The sequence below is a fragment of the Oryx dammah genome, unplaced genomic scaffold (genome assembly GCF_014754425.2).
Source record: "Oryx dammah isolate SB20612 unplaced genomic scaffold, SCBI_Odam_1.1 HiC_scaffold_20, whole genome shotgun sequence".
NCBI classification, from domain to species: Eukaryota; Metazoa; Chordata; class Mammalia; order Artiodactyla; family Bovidae; genus Oryx; species Oryx dammah.
The window spans coordinates 9,919,060-9,941,059 of NW_024070204.1; the positions used below are offsets into that span (position 1 = coordinate 9,919,060).

The following is a 22,000-nucleotide window of genomic DNA, read 5'->3' on the forward strand; positions in this document are numbered from 1 at the left end:
TAGGTAACACAGGAACCTGGTTATCAGTGAAAAAATAGATTAACCTCAAAGCAGAAAGTAACATGAATTACAAACTCAAGTCATACCCTGAGAGTATAGTAAAATCATTGCAAACTAATTATTTCCTTTACTTAGGAATTCAATAGGATATCCCTTTAAACCATCAATTATCCTTACTAAGATGGACTGGAATGGGTGAATTAAACTCTGATGACCATTATATCTACTACTGTGGGCAGGAATCCCTTAGAAGAAATGGAGTAGCCATCATAGTCAACAAAAGAGTCCAAAATGCAGTACTTGGATGCAATCTCAAAAATGACAGAATGATCTCTGTTCGTTTCCAAGGAAAACCATTCAGTATCACGGTAATCCAAGCCTATGCCCCAACCAGTAATGCTGAAGAAGATGAAGTTGAACAATTCTATGAAGACCTACAAGACCTAGAACTAATGCCCAAAAAAGATGTCCTTTTCATTATAGGGGACTGGAATGCAAAAGTAGGAAGTCAAGAAATGCCTGGAGTAACGGGGAAATTTGGCCTTGGAGTACAGAATGAAGCAGGGCAAAGGCTGATAGACTTCTGCCAAGAGAACGGACTGGTCATAGCAAACACCCTCTTCCAACAACACAAGAGAAGGCTCTACACATGGACATCACCAGATGGTTGACATCAAAATCAGACTGATCATATTCTTTGCAGCCAAAGATGGAGAAGCTCTATATAGTCAGCAAAAACAGGACCGGGAGCTGACTGTGGCTCAGATCATGAACTTCTTATTGCCAAATTGAAACGAAATTGAAGAAAGTGGAGAAAATCACTACACTATTCAGGTATGACCTAAAATAAATCCCTTATGACTATACAGTGGAAGTGAGAAATAGATTTAAGGGCCTAGATCTGATAGACAGAGTGCCGACGGACAGAGGTTCATGACATTGTACAGGAGACAGGAATCAAGACCATCCCCAAGAAAAAGAAATGCAAAAAAGCAAAATGGCTGTCTGAGGAGGCCTTACAAATAGCTGTGAAAAGAAAGGAACCGAAAAGCAAAGGAGAAAAGGAAAGATATACCCATTTGAATGCAGAATTCCAAAGAATAGCAAGGAGAGATAAGAAAGCCTTCCTCAGAGATCAATGCAAAGCAATAGAAGAAAACAATAGAATGGGAAAGACGACCGATCTCTTCAAGAAAATTAGAGATACCAAGGGATCATTTCATGCAAAGATGGGCTCAATAAATGACAGAAATGGTAGGGACCTAACAGAAGCAGAAGATATTAAAAAGAGGTGGCAAGAATACACAGGAGAATTGTACAAAAAAGATCTTCACGACCCAAATAATCACAATGGTGTGATCACTCACCTAGAGCCAGACATCCTGGAATGTGAAGTCACGTGGGCCTTAGGAAGCATCACTACGAACAAAGCTAGTGGAGGTGATGGAATTCCAGTTGAGCTGTTTCAAATCCTGAAAAACGATGGTGTGAAACTGCCACATTCAATATGCCAGCAAGTTTGGAAAACTCAGCAGTGGCCACAGGACTGGAAAAGGTCAGTTTTCATTCCAATCCCAAAGAAAGACAATGCCAAAGAATGTTCAAACTACTGCACAATTGCACTCATCTCACATGATAGTAAAGTCATGTTCAAAATTCTCCAAGCCAGGTTTCAGCAGTATGTGAAACCTTGAAATTCCTGATGTTCAAGTTGGTTTTAGAAAAGGCAGAGGAACCAGAGATCAACTGCCAACATCTGCCAGATCATCGAAAAAGCAAGAGTCCCAGAAAAACATCTATTTCTGCTTTATTGACTATGCCAAAGCCTTTGACTCTGTGGATCACAATAAACTGTGGGAAATTCTGAAAGAGATGGAAATACCAGACCACCTGACCTGCCTCTTGAGAAACCTATATGCAGGTCAGGAAGCAACAGTTAGAACTGGACATGGAACAACAGACTGGTTCCAAATAGGAAAAGGAGTACGTCAAGGCTGTACATTGTCACCTTGCTTATTTAACTTCTATGCAGAGTACATCATGAGAAACGCTGGGCTGGAGGAAGCACAAGCTGGAATCAAGATTGCTGGGAGAAATATCAATAATCTCAGATATGCAGATGACACCACCCTTATGGCAGAAAGTGAAGAGGAGCTAAAGAGCCTCTTGATGAAAGTGAAACAGAAGAGTGAAAAAGTTGGCTTAAAGCTCAACATTCAGAAAATGAAGATCATGGCATCCAGTCCCATCATTTCATGGCAAATAGATGGGGAAACAGTGGCTGACTTTATTTTTCTGGGCTCCAAAATCACTGCAGATGGTGACTGCAGCCATGAAATTAAAATACGCTTGCTCCTTGGAAGGAAAGTTATGAACAACCTAGATAGCATATTAAAAATCAGAGACATTACTTTGCCAACAAAGGTCTGTCTAGTCAAGGTTTTCCTGTGATCATGTATGGATGTGAGAGCTGGACTGTGAAGAAACTGAGTGCTGAAGAATTGATGCCTTTGAACTGTGGTGTTGGAGAAGACTCTTGAGAGTCCCTTGGACTGCAAGGGGATTCAACCAGTCCATCCTGAAGGAAATCAGTCCTAGGTGTTCATTGGAAGGACTGATACTGAAGCTGAAACTCCAATACTTTGGCCACCTGATGTGAAGAGCTGACTCACTGGAAAAGATCCTGATGCTGGGAAAGATTGAGGGCAGGAGGAGAAGGGGATGACAGAGGATGAGATGGCTGGATGGCATTATCGACTTGATGGACATGGGTTTGGGTGGACTCTGGGAGTTGGTGATGGACAGGAAAGCCTGGCATGCTGCTGTTCATGGTGTCACAAGGAGTCAGACACAACTGAGTGACTGAACTGCACTGAACTATCCTTATTTTGATGTTATCATTGTACTTATCATGACAGGGACCTTAAAATTAAGACTAAAGATGCTTGACATTTCATAGCAGTCTGACTTCTAGGGAGCTGAGGTCCTCTGATGCTGGATGGTGTCAGCAAAGTTCATCTCTCCTATAAACCTATTTGGTAAAGATTTCATGGTAATTTAACTATTGAATGCAAGTTTCCAGTTGTTTTGAATCAGGAAAGTGAAAGTGTTACTCACTCAGTCATGTCTGACTCATGTGACCCAATAGACTATATAGCCTGGCAGTGTACTCTGTCCCAGGGAATTTTCCAGGCAAGAATACTGGAATGGGTTGCCATGCCCTCCTCCAGGGGATCTTCTGAACTCAGGGATCAAACCTGGGTCTCCCGCACTGTGGGCAGACTATTTACCATCTGAGCCACCAGGGAAGCCCATTGAATCAGAGGAAAAAATACTATCTCAGTTCCTGGGACAGGGAGTTAGAGTAGTTGCTTTTAAGCAGAGGAGTTAAAGGCAAGTTCTGGAAAGTCTGCATTAAGATATATGATGGACACACAGGTAAAACATTAGAGACACAGGTTAACTGAGCAAAGGCAAACAGTCCTGGCTTCATTATGGAGATCAAACCTAGAACCACCACGGCCAACTCCAGAGAGAATAGGCAGGGCAGAAGGAATTTTACTGGAAGGAGAGGGAGGGTGCACAGTAGCTTTTGCTTCTGTGATGGGGTCTAGAGAGCGTGGACTTGGCTTCTTGCCCCAGATGAGCAGGGAAGTCCAGAATGCACATGGCCCACTTTACAGGGATCTGAGTTTCTCAGGCTCTTCTGCACCGCTGGGGGCTTTGCTAGTAGATGGGGGCCCCAAGGAGGCTCTTGGACCAGGTGTGAGCTACAGGCTCACCTACTGAACAGAGGGTAGAGCCTGTTTTACCAAAAGCATGTGGACTGAGGGGAAGAACTGGCTGGCTGTCAAGAGGAAAGTCTGCAAATCCGAAAAACACAAAACAGATTTCTACTGTCACAACTGCTGAGGATCAGCTAATGATTCATTAACCAACTAGTTAGGACCCCAGGTAGAGTGACTCATCAGCTTTGACTACCTCTGATCCATCACTCTTACTTCTGGGATGCGGTCGAGGTCTTTGTGCCGGAATCCACTCTGGTACAAATGAGGTGGGGGATGTCGTATTAGAAATGAGTCGCTATTCTAGAAATGCAATCGTTCACTCCTACTAGTGATGCTGAACACAGAGGGCAAAATGAGTAATCTGGGCTCCTGGAAAATCAATACGTGCACAGACAAGTATTGTGTGTAAACTATACTTTCCTTTCAACTGATAAAAGGAATCCTGAAAAGCAGGCTTTCACAAAACAAACAAAATCCTTTCCGCAGGGACATCTTCTCTTTCATCTTCTGATTGTGTGTCCTGGCCAGGAGGGCCCAGGTCTCAATGTGCCCTCCCTCCTTGCCCCCTCACTGGCCTCTGCTTCCACCTCACTAGGTCTGTTCCCTTCCCTGGTCCCTTAGCAGGGCATCCCCCAGGATCTGCGCCTCGGTCTTTCCCACCAGACAGCTCACGGCCTTTCTGCCTTCATCACTTTCTCCATGTCTCTGACTCCCAAGGGCCATTCTCAGCTCTAACCTTGGTGCCCCTGATGGCAGGAGCCGAGGTGCCAGCAGAGAGGCAGTGGTGGTAACAGTGGGCCCTTCCCTAAGCCAGGAAATGTCCCAAAGACTTCAAGGTCTTAACATATTTCACCTTACCACTTTATCAGGAAGGTGCTTTTACGATTCCTGTTTTAAATACATGGACACCGAGGGCAGGGCAGGTGAACATCACACCCGGAATCATGACTGGCTAAGAGTCCTTTCCCCCATGTATTGGATGCCCTTTATAACCCAGACCTCTTCTCCTCCTCCCGTGGGAGGGGAGAGCAGGCAGGGCTGCCCAAGATCATCGCCTGGGGTCAGAGGGGAGAACAAGTGCATCTCTACTTAACTGATACAACCAAACAAAACACAGCAGTTCAGAACGATCATATTTTCTCTACACACTGGTGCTGGCCTCTCACTGAGTCCACATTTCAGATGACGGTGTCTTTTTTATTGGAACTCACAACATGCCAAGAATGACAGTGAGCACTGCAGACAGTGACTGTAGCCATGGGATTAAAAGATGCTTGCTGCTTGGAAGAAAAGCTATGACAAACCTAGACAGCATATTAAAAAGCAACAAAGGTCCGCACAGTCAAAGCTATGGTTTGCCAACAAAAGTCTGCATAGTCAAAGCGACGGTTCTTCCAGTAGTCATGCATGGATGTGAGAGGTGGACCATAAAGAAGGCTGAATGCTGAAGAACTGATGCTTTTGAACTGTGGTGCTGGAGAAGATTCTTGACAATTCCTTGGATAGCAAGGAGATCAAACCAGGCAGTCCTAAAGGAAATCAACCCTGAATATTCATTAGCAGGACTGATGCTGAAGCTGAAGCTTCGATGCCTTGGCCACTTGGTGTGAATAGCCAACTCACTGGCAAAGAACACTGATGCTGGAGTTTGCTCAGATTCCTGCCCATTGAGTCGGTGATGCTATCTCACTATTTTTATATAGTTTTTTTTGTAGTAATCCTTCCTAAGGACCACTTGACTTCACACTCCAGGATGTCTGGCTCTAGGTGAGTGATCATACCATCGTGGTTATCCCGGTCATTAAGACCTTTTCTGTATGATTCTTCTGTGTATTTTTGCCACCTCTTCTTAATCACTTCTGCTTTTGCTTGGCCCTTACCATTTCTGTCCTTTATCATGCCCATCCTTGCATGAAATGTTCCCTTGACATCTCCAATTTTTTGAGGAGATCTCTGGTCTTTCCCATTCTATTGCTTTCCTCTAATTCTTTGCATCATTCATTTAAGAAGGTGTTCTTATCTCTCCTTACTATTCTCTGGAATTTTACATTCAGTTGGGCATATCTTTCCCTTTCTCCTTGCCTTTCACTTCTTTCCTCAGCTACCATTTTGCCTTCTCGCATTTCTTTTTCTTTGGGATGGTTTTGGTTACTGCCTCCTGAATGATATTAACAACTTCCATCCACAGTTCTTCAGGCACTCTATCCACCAGATCTAATTCCTTGACTCTATTGTTACTTCCACCGAATACTCATAAGGGATTTTATTTAGGTCATAGAGTAACTGCCCTCTACTCTTCCCCAGTTGCATACTGGACATATTCTGACCTGGGGGGCTTATCTTCCCGTGTCATATCTTTTTGTCTTTTCATACTGGTCATGAACCATCCCTTTCATGAATCACAGCCTTGTTGTTGTGAAGAGGCTTGCATAACTCAGTGAAGCTATGAGCCACCATGGAAACTGCAACCTAGATTTTCCCAATGATATTAATGGGGCTTCCCAAGTGGCTTAGCTGTAAAGAATCCACCTGCCAAAGCAGAAGACGCAGGTTTGATCCCTGGATTGGGAAAGTCCCCTGGAGAAGGCAATAGCAACCTACTCCAATACTCTTGCCTGGGAAATCCCATGGACAGAAGAGTCTGGTGGATTGCAGTCCATGGGACCAGAAAAGAGTTGGACATGACTTAGTGACTAAACAACAACAATGATATTCATAAGCAGTCTTTCTTAATAATATCTACTAATATAAAACCCAATAATAATTTTAGTAAGACACTAGGTAATTCTTTAAAAGTTCATAGTCTTAGATTATTGGTCGAATACTGTGGCTTGAAGCAAAACATGGAGAACAAGTATGACAGAGCCAAGTGAAAGTCCAGTTGCTAACGTGGGCCCAAATTCAGCATCAAGGATGTGTCACTGTATTTATTTAATCTGTTACAATGAATAACAAAAAGAATATAGAGTTTCATTGTGAATCATGTTTGCAAAATGTTAGATTCCTTTATCATGTTTGAAAAACTGATTTTGAGATGGTGTACATCAAGGATTATGATACCCTGAAACAGGATTAATCAAACTTGACCAAAAGACGCTATTCATGACGCAGCCTACACATTAAGCCATGTCAGTAAATGTATTAGCCATGACTTTTTCTTCTTTCATGGACAAGAATATTTGTAATACCATCAGTATGCCAGGTATACATGCGTATTGCTTTTTTTCTGGTTATTTCATCAATCACATCTTCAAAATAAAGACGCTATGAATGATCACTTCCAATGTTACTGAGTCCTTTCATATAAGTTCATTTTAAGATTTATACAACCTACATGTTTAAAAAAACATGTATTAAACTCAATATCTGGCATAGCACCAACAACATAGTAGCTGCGATGATACTTAAGAAATTCACATCTTATGGAAGATAATATGCAATTAACAAATAGTTCTCAGCCTGGGCTGCTATGAAGTAAATATTATATAAAAACTTTTTTCAAAGTGATTGCTGACTTAGGGAAATCAAATTCGATCACCTCTTTGTATAAAAGTTTTTTGTGCATTTTTTTTGTTGGAATACACAAGAGCAGTTGAAAGTGGAAAGTCCAAAGTTTTGCTCTGATCTATACGATTCAGCTAAGCAAGCTTAAAAAAGCCAGCTACTTAGAATGAATCCTTTCATATTCTATGACTTAGAAAAATTCTTCCAAAAATTAAAAAAGAATATACATATATAATTTCATATATGTATATATATAAACTGAATCACTTTGCTGAACAACTGACACTAACACTGTAAATTAACTATATTTGAATTAAAAAAAAAAGCCTAAATATATACACACACCTAAGTCATCAAAACACCAAAAGGAAAAAGAAAAGATAACAGGAAGCTTCTGGTTTCCAGTCTAAAGACTGAATTGGGGCTGTCTTGATTTCAAATTCTTATTTTGAAATAGGAGGTTTGCTTCAAAATTCCTCATTGAAACTCGTTAATAGAAAAAAGACACTGGTCTGCAATAAGATGAATAAGCCACATATTAGAAAAGAAAGAAAGAGAAAACAAAGCAAAGACCACACATGCCCTAAGCAATTATCAGGCGGACCAGACCTATTTAGATAATCTGTATCAGTACCTTCATTCACTCCTACACATAGCAAACTGGTGCTTTCCCTCGTCCTCCAAGAAAATCATGAAAGATGGTATGCAATTTCCATTTCCTTTTTATAAATATAAATGTCCATGCAAATATGTGCCTAAGAGTGTGGAGTCTAGCCTGCATATACATGGGTCAATTTTTCCAATTCTCCACTTATTTAAGCCACAAAATGTGCAGATATCAGTTTCCTCCCACAAAGGAGAATTACATCAAAGACGTAAGGAAAAGTGCTTTGAGAATTGTAATGTGCTCTAAAAATATGTTTGCAATGGTAAAGAGGCTTACATGGTTGGCTATTTTATAATACATAAAAAACGTTAACACACTGTCTCCAAAAATGTATGTATAAAAGTTGGAAAGAAGCCTAAAAGCTGGAAAAGTTTAAATCATAAATTATAATGCTGAGATAAACTACTCTGAACCCCAGACATAAGAGATATTGGTTCTAGTAATACTCACTTAGGAAGGACCAAAGTTCATTCTTCAAAAGAAGATGCAAAAATGCTATCATAAAAGAAGCATTAGATTGTGGACTACAATTTTAGACTTGGGATGTCTCAATTAAATCTGAACATTCTGACACATTCCTTTATTTAAAAAAAAAAACTCTACAAGAAAGGCATTATTGTATTTTATATACTCATTTCACATGATGCCAGGTTATTAGTTCTCTTTACATGAAGCCATAATTATTCAGTTCGGGTTCTAGATCTGGTTCTGTTTCCTTTGCTTGTATCTGACCTTAGGATGGTGGTACAGTATTTTTTTTCAGAAGTGACATCTATTTAAAGCCAATGCTTAGCATTCTTTTTTTTTTTTAATGGAAGATAATTGCTTTACAGTGTTGTGATGGTTTCTGCTACAACAATGCTAATCAGCCATAAATACATATACATATATATGTGTGTGTGTGTATATATATTTCCTCTTTCCTGAGCCTCCATCCCCACCCCCATATCCCACCCTCCAGGTCATCAGAGAAGGCCAGGCTAGCTTCCTCGTGCTATACAGAAGCGTCCCAGCAGCTGCCTTACACACATAGTGTATATACATGTCAGTGCTACTCTCTCAAATCATCCCAACACCTCCTTCCCTCATTGTGTCCACCAAGTCGGTTTTCTGCGTCTGCATCTCTATTCCTGCCCTGCAAACAGGTTCATCAGTACCATTTTCTAGAGTCCATGTGTGTGTCCTAAGTCGATTCAGTCGTATTTGACTCTGTGATCCTATGGACTGCTGCCCACTACACTCCTCTGTCCATTGGGAATCTCCATGCAAGAATACTGGAGTGGGTTGCCATTCCCTTCTCTAAGGGATCTTCCCAACCCGGCAATCAAAACCACATCTCTTATGTTTCCTGCATCACAGGCAGGTTCTTTACCACTGGTGCCACCTGGGAAGGCCCCTAGATTCCTTATGTATGTGTGCGTGTTAGTTGCTCAGTCATGTCCGACTCTGCCACCCCATGAAGGATACAGCCCACCAGGCTCCTCTGTCCATGGAATTCTCCAGACAAAAATACCAGAGTAGGTTGCCATTCCCCCCTCCAGGGGATCTTCTCAACCCAGGGATCGAACCCAGGTCTCCTGCACTGGAGGCAGAATCTTTACCGTACGAGCCCCCAGGGAAGCCCAGATTCCACACATATGAGTGAATATACAATATTTGTTTTTCTTTCTGACATTAGCATTCTTAAAAATAACATAGTAAACTTGCAATTCATATAACACTGATTTGGCTATAAGTTTACACCTACAAAGGATGAGTGGCCAATATACTCTTATTCACTCTCATTTCTGACAGGTGTTTCTCTTTCTTGGTTTATAGTGGGCACTCATTAAACATGTCACATAATCCATAACTTGAAAAGATGACAGTCTGATGACAATATGCTGAAAGAAGAAAAAAGACTATAAAAGGGATAGCAATATAAAATGAAAAGGATATGTCATTTAATAAAAGTATAACACATTTAATACATAGTATGAAATAAAGAAGCTAAGCTGTAGTGAGAGAAACATAAATTTGGATTCCTATTAGGCCAAATTCCCCTAATGTGAAAATTTAAAAACCTCTTCACTGAAGATTATATACTTATCCTCAATTTATATTTTAAATGTTAAATAAAGTACTGCCAATTCAATTATGTATTTTCCTATCTAGCATTTCCTAAAGAGTGTGCTAATGTTCTATTTCTACATGTTTTCAATAACATATTTAGAAAGAATATTTAAAAACAGAGAGCTTTGGAGAAGGGATAGATTGGGGGTTTTGGATCAGCAGATGCAAACTATTATATACATGATGGATAAACAACAAGTTCCTACTATATGGCATAGAGAACTATATTCAATATACTGTGATAAACCACAATGGAAAAGAATATAAAAAAGATTATATACATATGTATAATTGAATCACTTTGCTATACAGCAGAAACTAACATATTGTAAATGAACTATATCCCAGTACAGCAAAATTTCAAAATAAATAAATAGAGACCATTATGTTATCTGAAGAGCATTCTACCCACACTTGCCAAGAATACCAAAGGATTTAGGGCACATTTCCGGACAAAGACGATAGAGATCCATGTTTCGACTGAAAGCCTAGAGGAACAGGATGCTGAATAAAGCAAATATAAGAATTTTTCTTATTTCTAGTAGTTAACAGTGAACACTTACTATAATTCTCCTTTACAATGGAAGTTTTACCTCATACGATATTTAACATAAGCCCTCCAAGTAGGCTTGAACTGTGCTAAAGAAGCTATCTTAAAGAATACCATAAAACGTCCCCATTCTGCCTTTTATGTATGTAGAGGTGATTTCTTTTTACGAAAGAATCTATGCAAACCCCTCAATACAGTACACTTGCATTGTGTGCTCTATCAGAGAAAATACCCGAAAATTCCTTGAGATGAATTTTAAGTATACCACCAGAATCAAGTCAGATGCCTGCTATAAAGACATACCAGGAACCTAACATATCTATAGTATTCACAGATGCAGATATGTATTTATGGGACTCTGCATAAATCAAATGCCTATGAAGAAAACATCATTTAACTCTACAGGAATTCAATTCCAATTTCAGAAGTAGAGCTTCACTAAAGCCTTGGCCACTGTTGAAACAAGAAAGCAAAAAAAAAAAATTATCAATAATAACAACTTCTTTAATATATTATATTCAATTTTTTAATCAATGTCAAAAACAATTTCAGCCTAATGTTTATTTTCAGACACAAAAATGAAGGTAACACAGGTTTTCTAAATTTCCAATTTTTAGTGTAACCTGGTAAAAATTTTCAATTTTTAGTGTAACCTGTATACCACTTTCCACTCATGAATGGAAACATACAAGGTGACAAAGCGTGCTTCTCCTGAGACAAGAAAATACCTAGACCACACTGTCTGAAGTCAAACGATACAGCCTCCCATCCTCTGTTTCTACTGCATCACAGAAAGCTGTTCCAGATCTCACAACTAGCTGAAACCCTCAAGCACCTACAAATGTTCCGATCAAAAGATAGTCTTTGCTACTGAACTGCAGAAGGTACTAGAGATCCATGACCAACACCCATATTCCAAATCAAACAGAAGATGATGAAAGTCAACCCTTTCATCCTCAGCCAGAGACATGGATGCAATCAAGTGATGCAAAAAAACCCAAAAAACAAAAAAACAATCATGCAGTCATAGGTCTGGTTGGAATACCTCTTTAGCAGCGGTGTGGGGAGAAGAAAAGGGTGGTACCCACCTGGGATCTTTCTGAATGCTGTCGATGGATGGGGACCTGGCCAAGGTGCCTTCGGGGGGAAGGGCAGGGCCGGATTTGCTGTACGGAGACTCCACGGAAGGACAGTACTGCAGCTGTCGGTAGGGGTCCGCGTAGCTGGAGGCGGGCCCGGCGGCATAGCTGGCCCTCTGGAAGGTGGCTGCGGCGGCGCTCTGCGGGCCGTGCTGGCTGCCCGTGCGCTGCAAGGGGACGGAGTCGACACCGGGGGAGGACGGGGCTAGGGCAGGAAAGTAGGGACAGAGTAAAAAATTGAGGACCTGCTCACAGAAACGGTTCACCAGGTCTACGCAGGGGGAAAATTACACACATAAAAAAAAAAAAACAACAACAAACAACACAAGGGTTTGAAAGAATTAACAAAATTGTTACATTTGAACTAATGCATCCAAAGTTATCCACTACAATGACAATTAGCATGCTATTCCTTAGGCCCAAAACTTCGTTGGGGTTTTTCCATTCCATCTTAGGGAAGAACCTGAACGAACTTTCAGGCCAACCCAATTATTTCAGGAACAACCCTTTCATCTCTAGGATGAAAATGCCTCTGTGATGTGTTTCCTGCTTACTGACTTCCAGGAAGAGGTCTGCTCATCTGACAAGTAAACTCTGTATGGAGCTAAAACCCAGAAGAAATGGAAGGGATATTTTCCAAGGACTCATGGGCAGTGAGTTCTTCATTGTTTCAGCTGAGAAAATTCAGGCAGTGTTCGTTCAGGGGATGATAGATTAATTTTATGAAGGGTGTGAAACATATTTAGTAATGTGGTTAATTTTTCCCAAATAAGAGAAAACAAGGAAAAGTGAGGGGGCATGTGTCTGTGGGGATGGAGGCGGACATGGGTCTGTAATTAGTGCTAGAGCATTAAATGCAGGACTGGACAGTTCTTGTAAAGTTCAACACCCACAAGATTTTTATATGTCTCTTTTTCAACTTCAGCTGTCATACTAACAAATACACTTGGTGAAAGGTAGGCATGCCAGAGGCGATGAAGACCCACCCGACTGCTACGCAGACAAAATAAGGTGCTGACTTGGCTTTTCCAGAAGTATTTGCATCTTTTCAATAACGCCTAAATTGTCGGAAGATCTGACGCCAGTTACTAAAATCAGTTTGACTATTTCCAAGCTGAATTTCAGCTTTTTGTTTCCTTCCTGGGTTTTCTGGAGTCTGTTTCCTATCATTATTTTTATCTGGTTCTCAAAAATACTTGACATCTAAGATTTAGGTGACCTATACAATGAAAATAGCATCTTCCATATTAATAGAATATGATTTGTTAATAACTATTCGATCATTATCCATGATTAATATTAGTTGGTACCTTTACTTTCTAGCTCAGAACGAACATATACACACTACTATATATAGAATAGATAACCAAAAAGGACCTACCCTATAGCATAGGAAACTCTACTCAATATTTTGCAACAAACTATATGGGAAAAGAAACTGGAAAAAAGACAAATATATATATTCATATATATATATGAGACTGAACCACTTTGGTGCACTCTTGAAGCTAACACAACTTTGTAAATTAGCTAAACTTCATAAAAAATATATCCTGTGTCTAGATATGACCATTTATAACATGCAAGCTCCATACAGAATTAGATTCCAATTATCAATCACATCCTACAACTCAGACTTTTTGAGCACTACCCAGTAAATGGTGATAAAACTTATTCTCTCTCACAATAGAAGACATATTCAAAATCAAATACAAAAGAAAGAAAACAATACTAGTTTAATATTAAAGGAAGTTGAGGATTTCATGTCAAAATGATAAAAAATAAAGCTGCAAAGTGAACTGGAGAAATATATTCTAATATAAGAACTGATTTTAATTAAGAGGTCAGGGCTTCTCATTTCCAATGACCTTTTAAAACTTAATCTTATAATAACCAAAGTCAGGAGACCAGACACCATGACACAGTGAAGACAAGAAAAATATTTAAGAAAACTTTCTAAACAAAAAGTGTGTATACTCCTAAAAGACTCAGGTTTTGAAATGACAAGGGTTGCCCTGATGGATTAAGTTTCAAAGTCATTAGATTAGACTAATAAAAAATTAAGTTCACAACCAGAAAATCTGTCTTATGTCTTTATGCAGTTTTTGGAACATTTATATTTTCTCCAGAATTTTGCAAGCATGTCTAATTAAAATTCACATTTTAATATTTATGAACAATGTGCTATATGTCATGGGAACAGGGATTTAAAATTCAGGCCAGGCATAACCATGCTCTTGGAAGAACAAATGCCCAGAGGTAAACAAAGTTTCATTTTCTAGATGAGTTGCGAAAAGCCAGTCAGCAAATTGAAGGCAAAAGGGAAAACGAACGATAACCTGACATTTTTTTCAGAGAAATACAATTTTTTCATTCAGGAACTAAATATCTGTATTAAAGCTTCCTATAAAGGGTTACTAATATTAGAAAAATCATTTTCTGTACAAAATTATTTGTTACTAATACTTTAAAATACAGCGGTTAATAGGAAGGGAAGGCAAAATGGAAAGGATGATGATTTAATGCCGAAACATAAAATGTTAAAAAAAAAAGGAGACTAAAACATGACAAAATACTATTGTTAAAAATGATAAGTTAAAAAAGATATCAGAGGAATGAATGATTTTTAGGAGAAGAGGGAGTTCTCTAGCGATCTAGTGGTTAAGACTCCGCATTCTCAATTCAGGGGGAACAGTTCAGTCCCTGCTTGGGGAACTAAGATCATGTAAGCTGCAAGGGAGACTGGACCAAAAGGTGAAAGTGAAATGCAATTAACAGAGCAGGAACAAGAAGACAACGTCTCCCAGTAAGAGGAAAAGAAAAGGTGAAGGGCAGTTCATGAATGTTCTTAGGCTCAGATATATAATCTACACTGGCACTGGCCTTTTGGGGATGAAATGTCAGGGAACTCCACATTCAGAGCTTGGCTTCTGCAGCTAACAATCAGGACCACATCTGGGCTTTCCAGTCAATCATTTGTATCTGGCAAGTAACTGAGTTCTCAAAGCTCCAGTTTCCTGACCGTGAAGTGAAAAGAAGACAAGGGCCCAATGGGATGACTGTTTTAAAGGCAAGATAAGCTATTAATGCCTAGTAAGTGCAAAACATCCTGATGCCAAGAGCTGGCTCATTGCAAAAGACCCCGACGCTGGGAAAGATTGAGGGCGGAAAAAGAAGGGGACGGCAGAGAATGAGATGGTTGGGTGGCATTACCAATGTGATGGACATGAATTTGAGCAAGCTCCACGGGGGAGATAGTGAAGGACAGGGGAGTCTAGCATGCTACAGTCTATGGGGTGGCAAAGAGTCAGACACGACTCAGGGATTGAACAACTATTATTACTACTACTTAATAATGTTGAAAGGGATTCCCTGGTGGCTCAGATGGTAAAGCGTCTGCCCGCAATGTGGGAGACCTGGGTTCGATCCCCAGGTCGGGAAGATCCCCTGGAGAAGGAAATGGCAACCCACTCCAGTTTTCTTGCCTAGAAAATCCCATGGATGCAGGAGCCTGGTGAGCTACAGTCCATGGGGTCACAAAGAGTCAGACATGACAGCAACTTCACTCACTCAGACTTCACTCAATAATGTTGAAATCAGTTCATGTTAGGAAAGAGATGGGATATAACACATGGAGTAACAAGTCCTTGCCTGATATAAAGTGTGGATATCAGATTTTATAACTCCTGGAAGTGTTTAACTAGTGTGTACTCTTATTTCCTCCAACAAGCCAATACTAGAATGAATTGCCAACATCCACTGGATCATCGAAAAAGCAAGAGAGTTCCAGAAAAAACATCTGCTTTATTCACTGTGCCAAAACCTTTGACTGTGTGGACCACAACAAACTCTGGAAAATTCTTAAAGAGATGGGAATACCAGACCACCTGATCTGCCTCTTGAGAAATCTGCATGCAGGTCAGGAAGCAACAGTTAGAACAGTTCCATGCAGGTCATGGAACAACAGACTGGTTCCAAATAGGGAAAGAGAAATACAAGGCTGTATATTGTCACCCTGCTTATTTAACTTATATGTAGAGTACATCATGAGAAATGCCAGGCTGGATGAAGCACAAGCTTGAGTCAAGATTTCCAGGAGAAATATCAATAACCTCAGACATGAAGACGACACCACCCTTATGGCAGAAAGTGAAGAATTAAAGAGCCTCTTGATGAAAGTGAGAGTGAAAAAATTGGCTTAAAACTCAACATTCAGAAAACTAAGATCATGTCATCCAGTCCCAACACTTCATGGCAAATAGATGGGGAAACAGTGGAAATAGTGACAGACTTTATTTTGGGGGGCTCCAAAATCACTGCAGATGGTGACTGCAGCCATGAAATTAAAAGATGCTTGCTCCTTGGAAGAAAAGTTATGACCAAACTAGACAGCATATTAAAAAGCAGAGATGTTACTTTGCCAACAAAGGTCCATCTAGTCGAGGCTATGGCTTTTCCAATAGCCATGTATGGATGTGAAAGTTGGACTATAAAGAAAGCTGAGCACTGAAGAATTGATGCTTTTGAACTGTGGTGCTGGAGAAGACTCTTGAGAGTCCCTTGGACTGCAAGGAGATCCAACCAGTCCATCCTAAAGGAAATCAGTCCTTAATACTCATTGGAAGGACTGATGTTGAAGCTGAAACACCAATACTTTGGCTACCTGATATGAAGAACTGACTCATTGGAAAAGACCCTGATGCTGGGAAAGATTGAAGGGGATGATAGAGGATGAGATGGCTGGATGGCATCACTGACTCAATGGACATGAGTTTAAGTAAATTCTGGGAGTTGGCGATGGACAGAGAGGCCTAGCAAGCTGCAGTCCATGAGGTCGCAAAGAGTTGGACATGACTGAGCGAGTGAACAAACTGACTGACTCTTATTTCCTCCAACAACCCAATACTATAATAAACGTGCTGTCACTTTACAAGTGGGAAACAGGCACAGAGGGATGCTATAACTTGCCCAAGTTTGCCTTATATTTAGTAGAGAAGGAATTCAAAGCCTTGAACCCCACTTCCAGAGTTTATAATCATAACTACCAGCTTTATAAACTGGACCAGGTTTATAATCTCAAATATGTGCATTACTGAAGTACCTAACATAGTGAGAAAACTTAGAAAAATTCATGAGAGGCCTAAATGAAGGGAAACATCTCCCAAAAGTACAGAGAAGAGATGGGTCTATAATAAGGAACAACAACTTGAATAATATAGGAAAAAATTATTACACCTTGGTGTGCAAATTTATACCATTTCTTATTTAATTGAATTTATTGATATTTAGAAATATCTTTATTTCTGGGAAAATCAAGAATAGGATACATATACTTGTCTTAATTTTAATTTTAAAGTGTTTTGAGTCTTAGTTTAATCAGTGATATTATTATATTTTAAAAAGTGGGTAGACTATGAAATCTAAGGCAGGTAAATGATTTTCAGAAAGATCTTATTTAAAAACGACAATCACATTTGTATCATTTAACAAATGGCCTTTCAGAAGTATCATTCCTGAAGCCATAGTTTTGACTTCTCTTAGGTCACAAAACATAGGGTACCTGATGAGAATTTCAAAATATAAATTCAAATGGATATTGCACAATTCAAATAAATTAGAGACTGATCAATGCAAGGAAAAATAATGCAAAATAGCAATACAAACGGAGAGAAAAACAGACTGTTTTAAAGGGTAGATTATATGATCACGTGGGTCTTCCCAGGTGGTTCAGGGGTAAAGAATCCATCTGTCAATCAGTGCAAGAGATGCAGAAGACGCTGGTTTGTTCCCTGGGTTGGGAAGATGCCCTGGAAAAGGAACTGGCAACCTACTCCAGTATTCTTGTCTGGAGAGTCCCATGGACAGAGGAGCCTGGTGGGTGAGCTACAGTCCATGGGGTTTCAAAGGGTCAGACACAACTGAACGACTGAGCGTGTATGATCATATATAGAGGAAAATGCATGAGAAATTAACAGATCTCAAATGACGTAATGCCTTTTTTTTTTTTTTAAGCATGATGTAAAGGAATGATTTCAACAGAGAAGGACTGAATTCTCCCTTTGTGCCATGCCTGTTGAGACTGTGGTGTGGCTGAAGACTGTGATTCTCTATTAATACAGATAAGCTGATACTGATCACACAATTAACAGACTTTTTTCTTTAATGCAAAATTTCGCTTAATTTCTGTCCTGGTATATGTTTTCTCTCATTTGAGTTAGAGCTCCGTTGGCCAAATCACCCACCTTGGAGGATTACTCTACTCAACTGAATCTTCTTATGGCAAACATTTGACGTAAAGGGTACTTTGTCAGCTCTGTAAACACTCCTCTCTCATCTCACCTGCTCTGCAAACAGCCCCTTCTCCCCTCAATAAGCGCTTACAACTCAATGAACTGCACTGCTGGTCTCTTTGGGGAGATTTTTAAAGTAGCCTTTTCAGCAGTTGACTTGATACTTCACCTTTTCATGCTATTCATGAAATTATCTGTTTTCCATAGAGCTACAGAAATAAAGGTTTAGTGTGTAGAGAGAAAAGAAAAAAAAACACAAACAAACAGATATGTTGTGTTTGTCTGAAAGAAGGGAAGAAAGATCCTTTTCAATAAAAATCAAACATCCTATTTTGATGTGGAGATGGTTACATGCATTATTTACTGAAAGAGGGAAAAAAAAAGAACAGAGTAAAATACAAGACTCTGGCACGTGAAGAAACCTGGGGGATGGAATATAAAGTAGGGTTCAACAGAAGAAAGAAAAACATTTATTTATGGTTTTGTATTATTTACCTTTGCTTTTATGTATATTTATATAGATAGAAATATGAAAACATAAAATACTTTTACACATGCTATAAAATATAAAGGAAGCAAACAACAAGCTAATTAAATAATATTCCTTCTGCAAGTTTAGAAAATAAAGATGGCTGAGGTGAAAATGGGTCCAAGAACATGGCCTGTAATTTTTTTCCTTTTAGATTTTTTTTTTTTTTGATGAGGTATGTTTCTAAAATCTTTATTGAATTTTTATCATATTGCTTCTGTTTTATGTTTTGGTTCTTTGGCCATGAGGCATGTGTGATCTTAGCTTCCTGACCAGGGATCGAACCCACACCTCCTGCATTGGAAGGTGCCATCTTAACCACTGACTGCCAGGGAAGTGCCAGCCTATATCCTTGTAAAGTTATTACTTAAATAATAATGACTTTATCATTTCAGAAATGAGGAAACTTTACCTAATCTACTATATTCCCAATAGTATTACCATCTAGAACTGAACCATAAATATCTTTCCAATTTTCTGTGGTCTGCACAGGTTGATCCAAAGTAAGCTCAACGGAAAGATGTGTTCAGTCACTAAATCACGTCCGACTCTTTTCGACCCCATGCACTGCAGCGCGCCAGGCTCCCCTGTCCTTCACTGTCTCCCAGAGTTTGCTCAAACTCATGTCCATTGAGTCAGTAACGCTATCTAACCATCTCATCCTCTGTCGCCTCCTTCTCCTTTTGCCTTGAATCTTTCCCAGCATCAGGGTCAATGAAAAAATATCCAAGGGTAAATTTAACACAATTCTTTTTAACTTCATATGTCATTATGTTTGTGGAGGAGAGGCATTTAATGCAGGATTTTCAGTAGTAATGGACTCATTATTGGTGTTGATGTTGATTATTGATGTGGTTGCTTGTTGCTGTTGTTCAGTCGCTGAGTTGTGTCTGACTTTTTGTGACCCATGGACTGCAGTCCACCAGGCTTCCTGCTGTTTTTAAATTTTATCAACTGATCTACCAGCAAACACTCTGTTCTCCTTCAGCTGTAATTAGATTTTGTATTCCTACCATTTTGGTGAATTGATATAGCTAAGAATCTGGAAGCTCTCCTTGATTTTAAGATGATATTTATCGTTAGACTCATCAAAAATTTCCAACTGGGTAATAATGTATCCCTGACTTTTTAGACTTAAAAGAGGTAAAATTTTAAACTAAGAGGTTATAGAGGATCAAATCTGACTTGTTCTAATGGGAAGTAGTCATTTTTATAATTTGAAGTAACAGCATTTAATAAGTAATAAACTGTTAATATTCTACCTCTCGTGGACTCAAATGATGATTTTAATTGAAAATGTTATTTATATTTTATTGAAGAATAATAGTAAAATTTTACAAAAGTAAAGCAGATATGTAATCGCTCTTTAACTTTATGAAGTAATAGCTATTATTGCAGAAAATTAAAATTTTAAAATAATGCTTTTGCCATCCAGGCAAATATTTTCATCACATTTTTCTTCCTTTTTATATTGTAATACTTGTCAATCACATCAGGATATTTAGCAGATTTTCCCCTTGCTATGTACCTATGATAATTCATTCTTTATTACAAGCTGACACATTCACCATAGAAAGCTTGTTTCCTCCACTCAGGATCACATTTATCTGAAAGGAAATTCACAGGACTAGCATCTCAGCAGATGTTGGCCACTTTTGCTAGTTTAGAAAGATGTTATGGGGGGTTGTCAGAGTCAAGTATTTGTGTTAATCAAACGACTCCTAAGTAAGTAGACAGTCACTGAAATGCTTGAGTTTGAAATAAAAGTCTGTGTTATTTAGTTTCAGTTTAATAGACTTCACCACACACAAATCCTTGAGTATCACACAGTCTTTGTCTGGCTGTGCTCCTTATTATATAAGTTCTGATTTGGACAAGCCCTTATCCCAGACAAAAGGTATGTTTTATTTAAACAGACACCCTAATTAAAAGAGTGCCTCTTCAAATTTTCACTGTGCAAGAAGTGAGGCCTCAGAGAGTGGGTGGTTGGTCCCAGAAGAGCAGTTGGGGGTATTTGTTCCACCATCCCACTCTTCACTCACTGGCCTGGTCTCTCTGCTGCAGGCACATGATCTGGCCTCCCCGTGCAGGGACAGAGGAGGGATGCATTTGGGGAGGTGAGTGGGGACCACTGCTGATTCAGGAACTGACCCTTTTGGGGATCACTTTGCTGCTTTGGGGCCACCATGCTGCTTCCTGTCCCAACCCCATCCGGATGCATGTAGGCCACTGCTCTACTATCTCTGCCTCACTACAAAGACCACATCCAAGCCCAGGGAGGCTGGCAGGGCATCGCAGAGCCTGCTCCCTTCTGCTGGGACTGGGTAGTGTGGAAAGGTCTGCAGGTCTTGTTGCCAACTAAAAACTGGCACTTGCCATCTGCCTCTACAAGGATTAAATCACAAGATGCTGTGACTGCTGACCTTCAACACCCCTGAAAGGAGTTCAGGGTGGAAATCTGGAATGAGGCACTCTGCTTGGGGCATAACTGGCAGAACAAATCTTCAGCTAGTTATTTTCAGGAAATGGTTTTATGAGCCCAATCTCTTCGCATCGAGAAAAGCACTAAAATCATAAATGCTGACATCTGTTCTTCACAAAAGCAGCAACCTTCTATAAAATGTGTGCTTGATTGCATGTATTCCCCTTGCACTAAAATCACACATATCCTGACTTTCCCCCATACCTCTTTGGAGAAGTTTCTCAGAGCTCTCTGAGATGCTGTCTCCCAGGTTATAGTCCTCATTTTGCCCCAAATAAAACTTAGCTCACAACTCTCATGTTGTGCTTTTTGTTGCTATTGTTGACACTGTCCAGCACTGGCTGGGGTGCCTGAGCACAAAGAGTCAGAGTGAGGTCTGGGATAGGGGCAGGAGTTACTCTTCAGGCGCTACTCCCTGGTCTAGGCATGGCCCACAGAGTGCCAGCTTGGCTGAATAAAATCCAGTTGACTTTGTGTGTGAGTTGTGAACCCTACTGTATGCATCACCATCCAGCAGCCTGCAGCAGAAAACAGGCAAGAAGTGAGATCTGCCAATCCTGATCCTCCAACATGTACACAAATGTATACAAATGCATGTATGTAAGTCTCTAACATCAAGGTTAGGTAGCTTTTTGGAGATAAAATTGCCAACATCCATTGGATCATAGAAAAAGCAAGAGAATTTCAGAAAAACATCTACTTCTGTTTCACTGACTATGCTAAAGCCTTTGACTGTGTAAATCACAATAAACTGGAAAATTCTTAAAGAGATGGGAATACCAGACCACTTTTCTCTGCCTCCTGAGAAACCTGTATGCAGGTCAAGAAGCAACAGTTAGAACCAGACATGGAACAACAGGCTTGTTCCAAACTGGGAAAGGAATACGTCAAGGCTGTATATTGTCACCTTACTTATTTAACTTATATGCAGAGTACATC

At 39.8% G+C, this 22,000-nt stretch overlaps 1 protein-coding gene across 2 annotated transcripts in view; it reads right to left on the reverse strand.

The window, feature by feature from the left end:
- The window catches only part of CTNND2 (catenin delta 2), a 1,103,557-nt gene that overhangs the window by 409,006 nt on the left and 672,551 nt on the right, over positions 1 to 22,000 (reverse strand). For both annotated transcript variants that reach the window (XM_040262515.1, XM_040262516.1), the window contains one exon: positions 11,710 to 11,965. In XM_040262515.1, the coding sequence (XP_040118449.1) occupies positions 11,710 to 11,965 (256 nt within the window). The remainder of the gene's footprint in view (positions 1 to 11,709; positions 11,966 to 22,000) is intronic.